The sequence below is a fragment of the Martes martes genome (assembly GCF_963455335.1).
Source record: "Martes martes genome assembly, chromosome: 7".
In the NCBI taxonomy this organism is placed as follows: Eukaryota; Metazoa; Chordata; class Mammalia; order Carnivora; family Mustelidae; genus Martes; species Martes martes.
The window spans coordinates 118,547,715-118,558,217 of NC_137894.1; the positions used below are offsets into that span (position 1 = coordinate 118,547,715).

Consider the following 10,503-nt stretch of genomic DNA (forward strand, 5'->3'; position numbering starts at 1 on the left):
GTTGTCGGGTACATTCTGAAGCAAAGACTGTTCAGTAGTCTTCCTTGTACAAGAACCTGATGGGTGTGTGGTAATTGTTGAGTATCAAGGCCACAAGCCAGCATGTGGTTATGCCGCCGCAGTGTCCTTCCCTCATATTTGCCAGTTTAATAGTGATTGTTGCAGGAACAGATTGCTTTTAATGTAAAAATTAAGGGCTTTTGGATGCACTTGTAATTTAATATTTATTTATGAACAGATCTAGTGATTTGTGTATTTTTGGTTTTGGGGGGAGTTGATTTGTTGATCTGGTGTTGCCACCTGCTGGATCCATTGTAGACTTACACACTGTTTTAGCCTTCGTGGAAAATCTGTTCACTGGCTGACGGTAGATGGCAGTAGTGAAAAGCAAATCAGCTTTTACTTGGTGGGTGAGTTCAACTCTTTTCTTTAGGCATTTGTTAAAGACACAATTTATATTTATTCTACATTTAAAACATAATGACCAACCCAAAACTTAATCTTCATTATTAAGTCATTTGTGGGATTCTAATGTACTGACTTAAACCTGTTTTAGGTGTTTCTTTTCTACTTTTTCTTTTAACTAGTATAATTCTGTGAAACAAAACTCACGCATTCCCGGTTTTGTGATAGTAGCTGTTAATGGCAAGTCACCAAGCAGCCGTATCTATTACTTGGAAATTGGACCAGGCAGGGATGATAAATCTGAAAAGAGCCTTGACTTGTTTATCTGCCGGCATGCTGCTGAAAGTCCTTATCCCTTCTCTATTGCCTTACTCCCTATTAGAAATCCCAATTCTAGTTCCAAGCTCTGCTGTAAGTCTTGAGAAATTTTTAGTTACCTGGTTTCCAGAACCCAGAGTTATTGGGGTACAATGAAGAATGCTTGCCTAACTTAGGATAACCCTGCAAGGCCTGTCTTTTTATACAACAAAAATGCCATTTATCCCACATCTCTGTAGTAGACACTGTATCTCGATTTTCTGAACGTGCTAGTGAGGTGTGTGATTTTTTTCCTTTGCTACCTGTGGTCTTATTATGAGACAGGTAGCTGGGTTTACTTGTCTAAGGGATGGGCGCCATTATTTTGATTGCCAGTTTGGAAGCCAACCACCATAGAAAATCTTTAACTTTCTGCAACAACTGTTATCCTCCTTGCTTGTGAGTGCTATAGCAGAGTGGCTCTCCCTGAACCCAGACTCATATCTCACTGGGACTCTAGAAAAACCAAGGCTCTTCAACTGTAGTAGAGATGGGATAGAGCACCATCCAGAGGGTAACCAAACATCTTCATAACTTTGAAGATTTTGCAGTATTTAAATAGCAGTGATCATCTTTACCGCTGCAGTGGGTAAGGAGGTGGGAAGAGGGGGTAGCGGGCAGAGAGGGAAAGAGTGACATAGTTTGAAGGAGAAAGAATGAGGGGAGGGCAGTGACGCCCTTTGAGAAAGGACTGTTTTCATCGTGCAGCCCTCTGCTCAGGAATATGCAGTGACTGTCGCCAGCTACCCAGGCACATCTACACGTCTGGGCCTGACTTCCGAGACCCTTTCAGATTTAGGCTCTTCCTATTTATTATGTGCTATTTCCCAATATTTCCTCCTGGATTCAAGGTAGCCTTCTTCTAATGTTATATTCTTAGGATGAGAAGTTGTTTTATTATAGAGAGATAAGAGAGGTGTTAGGAGACTTAAAAACAATAAGTACTATTTTTCCAGTTACATTAAAAGAGGCAATGAAATGACTTAACTTCAGCCACATAAAACTTAAAACTGCCATCAGTGAGATTTTTTTTTTCATGAATCAAGATTCTTGAAGCCCATCCCTGCTACACGCACAGACTAAGCAAATCACATACTCACCTCAATTAGAAGTCTGTCAGCATGTGGCTGTGAAGGGACACGTTTGTGCAGCATTCGGAGAGGCATAATTAAGAGCGCTAACTAACAGTTTCATTCTGCAGGTCCAATCTGACTGTAACGTGTGATGTTTACATAGAGACTCCTGAGAAGGGAGGCGTGTTCGTTGCGGGAAGAGTGAACAAAGGTGGTATCTTGATTAGAGGCGCCAGAGGAGTTTTCTTCTGGATTTTTGCAAATGGAACCTACAGAGTTACAGGTGATCTAGGTAAGTGACTTCTTCTGTAGCACGTGACTTGCTGTGACATATGCCACGGTGAGCTTGTCACTTACTGTGTAATGAGAGAGCTTTACCTCAAGGGGCTTGGACGTCTAACTGGGAAGAGATTCAGCGCATGGAAGCAAAAACCAAATGATTCAAAATTGGAGAGTTAATTAGAGAGGCAGCAGTGTAAAAGGAAACAGTGCCGAGCTTTTTCAGGTAGAGTTGAGCGAGGCTGTCAGGGTAGGATTCGCATAGACTGGGGTGAGGTGGATGTGGTAGGGAGAGAATGACTGGGAAACCCCATAAATAAAAAGCAAGACTACAAGAGTGTGCTGGTGTGCTTACGGAAATACAAGGAGAGGGGTTGGTCTGCTTAAAATGGAGAAATCCTGTTTCCCAAATTATTGAATAATTTGAAAACAGCTTGACTTTTTTACATTCATCTTGAACAGCCCTTGTCTTATGTAGAATAGTATTTTATCCAGGATAGGTGCTTAAAATATGTCCGTGTTGAATTCTGTCTAATTCACTTTGATGTTGGTACACCCGCTCTGTTGAAAAAGACCGTATTGGTGCTGTGTCTTCCTGATTCCTTGCCTCTTGACTTCCCTGCATTTGTGAAAAATCTTCTCTCCTACGCCACTCTTCGCGTCTTCCTAAGGTGGAAAGGGCTCCACAAGTGAAAAAGAAAGAGTAGGTTATTAGGACAGTAGAGTAGGACTGCAGAATCATAGCATGACCCATCTGGAAGGTTCCTGGCTGACTGTCCAGTCCAAACCATAGGGGTTAATTGATTTGCCCGAAGTCTCAAAGTGAGCTAGTAGCAGAGCTGGAACTAGCAATTTACATCCAGGTCTTTAGTCCCCACTGTTCTTGTATTTTAAACTGCCCACTCAACATCTTATTCTGGTTTCTCTCAGGCATTCAAGTATAATCTATCCCCAAATAAACTCATTGTTTTCTAATTCTTAGTTCATGCTATTCTCATGTAACCAGTTACGCCAGCTGGAAATCTTGTGGTGACCTTTGACCACTGCTCCTTAATTTTATCCAGTCCAACTGAGTATAAATCTGTGCCTGAACTGTAGAAGCTGACACATTATACTGTGGTTGGTTTGTGAGTTTAGTTCACTGGTTCTCCTGTGAACTCACATAGAATATGTGGCTCAGGGGCGCCTGCGTGGGTTAAGCCTCTAGGCTTAAGCCTCTAACCCACTAGGCAGTGGGGTAAGCCTCTGCCTTCGGCTCAGGTCATGATCCCAGGGTCCTGGGATCGAGCCCCGCATAGGGCTCTCTGCTCAGCAGGGAGCCTGCTTCCTCGTCTCTCTCTGCCTGCCTCTCTGCCTACTTGTGATCTCTGTCAAATAAATAAATAAAATCTTAAAAAAAAAAAAAAAAAAGAATATGTGGCTCAGAGTAGGATACCAGGACATGCTTGTGGATTGCACGCCTGAAGGAAGGATGTTTTGTTTTAAATCAGTGGTAGATCTGGAAATGTAGATCTTTACTAAGGCTCACTTTGTTACATATAAATGCTGCCTGAGAACCCTAACTGAGCTCTGTGATTCTGTGCTTTTGATTTTAAAAATATATCAGGATAATCTTTTTGTGTTGCAGCTGGATGGATCATATATGCTTTAGGACATGTTGACGTTACAGCAAAAAAATGGTATACACTCACGCTAATTATTAAGGTAAGTAGTGCTGACCAGAATGCCTGGAGGTAAAATATTCTTTTCTTGTGCCTTTTTGGCATTTTCTGTTATCAGGTAAGAGGGGAAAACTGTGATAAATGTAGTAATGGAAACAGGCAGAGAATCTGCCAGGATGCCAGCAAACCAGCAGACCCTAGGGTGATAGTGTGTGTCAGGGTAAGCCCATAGGAGAACCCCTAGCTCTTGAATTTATCATTCTGCAGTTTTTTAAAAATTTGGTTCTGTTTTTTAAACTCAGGGGTAATTGGTAGATAGTCAATAATTGAATTAATTTTTTTCCAAGTTGGCTGAACCAAGATTTAAATTGGAGCCTATAAATTTATTTTTGGTAGTTGAGAATAGTTTGGTTTTCAGTGATAAGTACAATTTTTTAGAAGTTGGTTTCCATGAAGACCCTTGTCAAAGAAGATACCAGATCAGTTGTAGGATCATGGCATCTAAACATATTTGTCCATATCCCTGGGCGATCATGAGTTATTGCTGGATGTGCATCCAAGGGATGCTGCGTGGAGACTTCTGTGTAACACAAGGCTGCTCTCTGGCAATAAGGTTCTGCCCTAAGTTGGTTTAGGTTAGAACAGCCGCTAAATTATGGAACTCAGATACTGTTTTCAGGTTGTTCTTGTCTCTTAGCCAACCACCCAAAATGATAGTATACGTTTTTCAGGTGGTAACAATACATTTTGAGCACCTAGTTTGGGGACAGCATTGTGTGTTGAACTCTGCCATCCTCGGTGGGCACAGCTTTGTTCCCAGTTCTTCCCTCTCGTGGTGAACGAGGTGTCTGGGCTGGCTTGATGTGCATGTGGAGGGGAGGGTCTGCTAGCTGCCTCTGGGGCCGTGTGTGCTGCTGTTGATTAGGCAGATATTTGAAAATGTGATTGTGTTTTGAATTTTGACAGGTACTGCCCTATTGCTAGCCAAGTTGTATCCAATTTTATAGCAGTTATAATAATATTTGATATTACCTATTTTAAAGGATTATTTTTCAAACTAATTGATGTGATTTATATTTCCATGATAATTAGGAACTTTATCCCTTATTATGTTTATTGGCTATTTGTATTTTTCTCTCTTCTCTGAAGTTACCCGTTTGCATTCTTTCCTCATTTTCTTACTGTGTTTTCTTTTTCTGATGGATTCATATGAATTTATTATATACTCTGAGTGATGACCTGTTGTCTGTTATGTATGTCACAGATAATTTTCTTCTGTCCTGTTGTGTGTATTTTTTGCTTATGGTATGTTTCATGAATAGAAGTTTTAAATTTTGATTCTGCCAAATATTTCACTTTTTGTATGGATTTTGTGTTTTATTTAAGAAGACCTTCACCTTTCTCAAGGTGAGGAACATTTTTTTTTTCTAAAATAAACAAAGTTTAGGATTTTTTATGTTGAAGTCTTTTTTTTTTTTTTTTAATATTTTACTTATTTCAGGGGGGAAGGGGTAGAGGCAGAGGGAAAGAGAGACTCCCAAGCAGACTCCTGCTGAGCAAGGAGCCCCACATGGGGCTTGATCCCAGCTGAGATCATGACCTGAGCTGAAATCAAGAGTTGGATGCTTAACTGACTGAGCCAGCCAGGCACCTCCCCCCCATGTTGAAGTCTTTAATACATCTGGAATTTACTTGTAATCATAAGGGGGATGAGCTCAATATAATTTTTTTTTATAACAAATGGATGGCCATCATCATTCATTACATAGACTGTCCTTTTGCCTATGATTTAAAGGCCACCTTTTGATGTAATAAATCGTCACATGTGGATAGGTTATTCCTGAACTTTGTTCTTTATATTGGTTTGTCTTTTATTATCCAGTATCACACTTTAAAGTGTGTTGACTTGGGACGCCTGGGTGGCTCAGTTGGTTAAGCAGCTGCCTTCGGCTCAGGTCATGATCCCAGCGTCCTGGGATCGAGTCCAACATCGGGCTCCTTGCTCGGCAGGAAGCCTGCTTCTCCCTCTGCCTCCGTCTGCCAGTGCTCGCTCTCGCTCTCTCTCTCTCTCTCTCTGACAAATAAATAAATAAAATCTTTAAAAAAAAAAAAAAAGTGTGTTGACTTTCCAAAATCTTGGATTACATAGTTTATTCCCGTGCTCCCTTCAGGTTCATTCCTGACCACCTTGTATAAAACAGCACATGTCTTCATTTCTGTCCCTCCTCCCTTAGGGAATAAAGTGAGCATCCTCTATTTATTTATTTTACTTGTTTGAGAGAGAGAGAGAGAGAATGAGCAGAGGGGAGAGGCAGAGGGACATGGAGAAGCAGATTACCCAATGAGCAGGGAGCCCAATGTGGGGCTTGATCCCAGGACCCTGAGATCATGACCTGAGCCGAAGACAGATGCTTAACCCACTGAGCCACCCACGCGGCCCTCAAGTGAGTGTTGTTAGCAGCAGGCATGTTTGGACCGGGCAGATCTGTGTGCAGACTTCCTTGCTGACACTTGCTGACTCCCTGCAAGTTATTTACCTTTTTGAGCTTCTGTTTCCATATCTGTAAAAGGAGGATAGCTTCTGTAGGTTGTCTTAGGGTTAGATGTTTTTTCTTCTTTCCTTTAATACATGTCTGTTAGGCACTTTTATGTGTACTAGGTGTACTAGGTGCTAGGGATGCAGCAGTGAACAAGACATGCAAGGTTCCTGCTCTCTAGAGCCTGTATTCTTCTAGGACATGCGTTGGCAAAGTCTTTCTGTAAAGGGCCAGATAGTAAATACTTTAGGCTTTGTGAGCCATCTGGTCTGTGCAGCTTTGCTCAACTTTGCTTGTATCGTGAGAAAGCAGCCATGGACAGTAGATAAAGGAATGCATGTGACTGTGATTCCAATAACGTTTTATTGATAAAAATAGGTGGCTGGGCTGTGGGCCAGAATGGCTGCCTCTTGCTCTAAAACAATAAGAAACTCAAACAAATCAATCAGTCAGTCAAGTTGTGAAGAAAAAAAAAACACCAAAAATGAAATGGGACAATGAGATAAGGTAGCTCCCCTGTCAGGATTCTCCAGGTTCTTGGAGTTGGTGCTCTTTGAGCTGAGGCATGCCTGGTGGGAAGAGTGTTCTGGGCAGAGGATGCCGCTCGTGACTGGGCTGGTGTGAGGAGCAGCCTGGAGGCCAGCGGTGGGCGTGGGGAGAGGGTGCAGGGCACCTGGGCCGTATGACTGTGTGTTGCCTCCGGGTTAGTAGTCCCTGGTGGCCACTTTGAGGGCTGCGGAGAGCTGTGCACGCGTGTGGCAGCAGGAATGTGGGTTCCCTGAACGTGGAGTTGGACAACTAAGATTCGGGTTCCAGCTGTGCTGGTGAACCTGTGATTTTGACTTAGGGGCTCACGTCTCCGTATCTTTCTCCATAAGACGAAAGAACAAAATTAAGGCCCAGCGCATTGTAATTCTGTGACGTAAAAACAGATCTAATTTTGGTCCTCAGCCTAGTGCTTTGGATCTTTAGCTCTTCGCCCTTTGAAATTAGCTACTTTTACATGTTTAGCTGCAATTGATATTCTGTGACTATATGCTCATAAATGTGCTATAATAATGATAATAAGAGCTAGCGTTTACTATCTGCTGTCTGCCGGGCACTTGGCTCTGTAGGAATGGCAGCTGTCTCAGGAAATTATTTTGTCTTTCTCTGTCAGTGACCAGTGAGTCATTTCTATGGATATGTCCCTTCTTACCCCCTGATCTCCCCGACCCCAATCATCAGTTTAACTGATGGTTACTATTTTTCTAACCTAAGGGTGGGCTCTTCATGTGACTTTGAAGTGGTATTCTGTACATGGGGACCAAAGGACTTTACTAGATGGATGGTTTGGCTCCAGTAGCCGTGTCGAAAGAGCTGGTGCCTGTTGGACAACGTGTGTGCGTGCAAGTACTTGTAAATTACAAATGTTTGTTTATTTTAGTGGGCTTTTGTCCAAAATTTTATGATGCGATGGAAAGTTTTACATTTCTGTAGGTTTTACAGCATCTTGGTGGGGTACAAGGAAATCCTGAGGTCTTCCTCGTGCCTTGGAAACTCTTTACATACGTAGATAAGAATTTCCTCTGAGAGAATTTTTCCTGTGTTTCCAACTTTTGCTCAGACTGTGGAATTATGTTTTGCCATGGTCTGAAGTGAGAAGGATGTTAGCTCCACTGACTAGATTGGCTGTGCACATTATGAAACAGACCTCAGAGAATCGTTTGCATACGTCTTCAAGGGGTGCATTTGTTTTTCCTCCAGGGCCGGTTCTCCTCTGGCATGCTGAACGGCCAGTATGTCTGGACGAACATCCCTGTGAGTTTCCCGAAGAACGGCTGGGCCGCCATTGGAACTCACTCCTTTGAATTTGCACAGTTTGACAACTTTCATGTGGATGCCTCAAGCTGATATTCATGGAGCACCATAGAACCACTCTTCGGATTTTCTCTTTTGTTTTTGGTTTTGGTCGAGAGCCAATTCTTTTGATGGATCAATATTGAGCCTCTTGGAGGCTAACAATAGTGAAGTGTAAATGGGGAGAGAAATACATGTTTGTTTGATCTTCTGGAAGATATTTTTAGAACTAGTGCCCAGGGGAAACCGATGAATCTTGAACATGACCTGATATGTCCCCTAAAATTCAAGCTGTGCAGCGGTCCCATTGTGAGGAGTGGTTTGGGTGGTTCACACCTCAAAGCCTTGGCACTGACGCTGAGGTGGCCATCTTCATCGCACGCGCAAGGGATGGCGTGGATGGCAGTAACTCGATCATCACAGAGATGGACCGTGTGTCTGAGTGAGTGGATGGCCTCGTCCAGAGGGCACCCCCACCACAGGGAGCTGAAGAACACTGGAAGTGCTGCTTTTTGGAAACTACTTCAACACGTTAATCTTAACACTCTAAAGAGTATTTTTTTCTTTTCCTTTTTACGATGATGCTTTTGAATTATAGATATGATGAGTGGATCATTTGAAAAATGCCTCACTAATAAACTACCTCTAAAGCCAGTCCTGCAGTAATCAATGTCAGCAGATTAATTGGGCTGTCTGCAGTTTTTAATTCTTTTAAATCCAACCTTTAGTCTTGTAACCCGTAAAGCTCTCTGTGAACATTTTCCCAAGTGACTGGAAGGAGGACGAAAATCCCACGTGGCCAGTGCTGTTCGCGAGTCTACGGATGAAGCTGTAGCAGTTCTCTGGTGTGTTATTTCATGGTGCCTTTTGCGGCCTGTCTTCTTGTGTGCTGCGGGTCACGGACTGACACAGCTCATGACTTCTCTCTGTGCGTGGAAGAAGGGGAACACTGAGCTTCTGCCAGTTCAGAGAATTGGATCATCCTCCAATATTCCGGGTGATTAGGTGCATTTATTTCACAAAAGTACAAATGTGTTTATATTTAAGTGTGGGGAGCAAATTTCTCATGCAGTATAATTTATATATCTAAGCATTAATGGACCTCCTAGAAAGAACTCCATTATTCATGTCAATAAAGTAAATTCTGGAATTCTCTAAAGTGAAAGTTCAAAACTTCACTGGATTAATTCTATGATTTTGGAATTTGTAATGGTTTAACACAGGCTAAACTGACATGAAGTTTCATATTTCTGTTAAAGACAAGAAACTAAATATTCGAATATATCAGATTATAGAGAAAAAGTTTTAATTAAAACCAACTCTAAGTGATTTCCACTTCAGGGCTTCATATTTTTTTAAGTTAACTTTATTGTGGTATAATTTACATACAATAAAGTGTCCCCATTTTAAGTATACAGCTCAGTGAGCCTAGACAAGTGGATACACCCACAACACCAACACCCCAGCCAATCTGGAATATTTCCGTTACCCTAGAAAGTTCTCGTGTGCACCTATGCAGTAATATCCTCTCACCTGCCCCTGTCTCAGGCAACTGTCGATCAGATTTCTGTTGATACTGATAAGTTTTCCTTCTTCTGAAACATTATAGAAGTGATACACACTATGTACGTTTTTGTGAATGGTTTCTTTCATTCAGCATAATGGTTTTGAGATTTGTCCATGTTGCTATGTATATCAATGGTTTGCTCCTTATTTCAAAGAATATTTCATTGTATGGTTAAATCACAATTTGTCGTTCTTCTCCCTCACTTTTTGGAATTACAAATAAACCTGTTACGAACATTTGTGTACAAGTCTTTGTGTGGACATATGTTACCATTTTTTTTTTTAAGTATTTATTTTAGAGAGAGAGAGCAGGCAGAGGAGCAGAGGGAGAGTGAGAGAGAGAGTATGAAGCAGACTCTCCGCTGAGCACAGAGCCTGCCTCGGGGCTCAATCTCACAACCTCGAGATCATGACCTGAGTCGGACACTTAACCAACTGTACCACCCAAGTGCCCCTGTTTTCATTTCTTAATCAATACCAGAGTGAAACTGCTGTATCTTTAGGGAAATGTATGTATAGCTTTATAAGAAACTGCCAAACTGTTCTCCGAAATGCTTGTATGATTTTACACTCCCATCAGCAGTGTTGGAGAGTTCCGGTTGCTCCACATTCTCCTCAATGCTTCATGTTGTCACTCTTTCTAATTTTAGGTGCGTGGGTCTGTAGTAGGCACATGAGATGTTGAGCATCTTTTCATGGACTTAGTCATTATTCATATATTTTCTTCTGTGAAATGTCTGTTCAGATCTTTTGCTAAAAAATAGGGTTTTCTCTCTTATTGAGTTG

General features: G+C 41.8%; 1 protein-coding gene across 1 annotated transcript in view; it reads left to right on the forward strand.

Moving 5' to 3' along the window:
- The window catches only part of GALC (galactosylceramidase), a gene marked incomplete at its 5' end in the record, with an annotated part of 59,138 nt that extends 49,174 nt beyond the window's left edge, over window positions 1–9,964 (forward strand). Inside the window, 3 exons of the mRNA XM_080809602.1 lie at window positions 1,964–2,127; window positions 3,742–3,818; window positions 8,059–9,964. Coding sequence (XP_080665728.1) covers window positions 1,964–2,127; window positions 3,742–3,818; window positions 8,059–8,205 — 388 coding nt within the window. The 3' untranslated portion in view covers window positions 8,206–9,964. The remainder of the gene's footprint in view (window positions 1–1,963; window positions 2,128–3,741; window positions 3,819–8,058) is intronic.
- Between the last annotated feature and the right edge of the window lie 539 nt (window positions 9,965–10,503).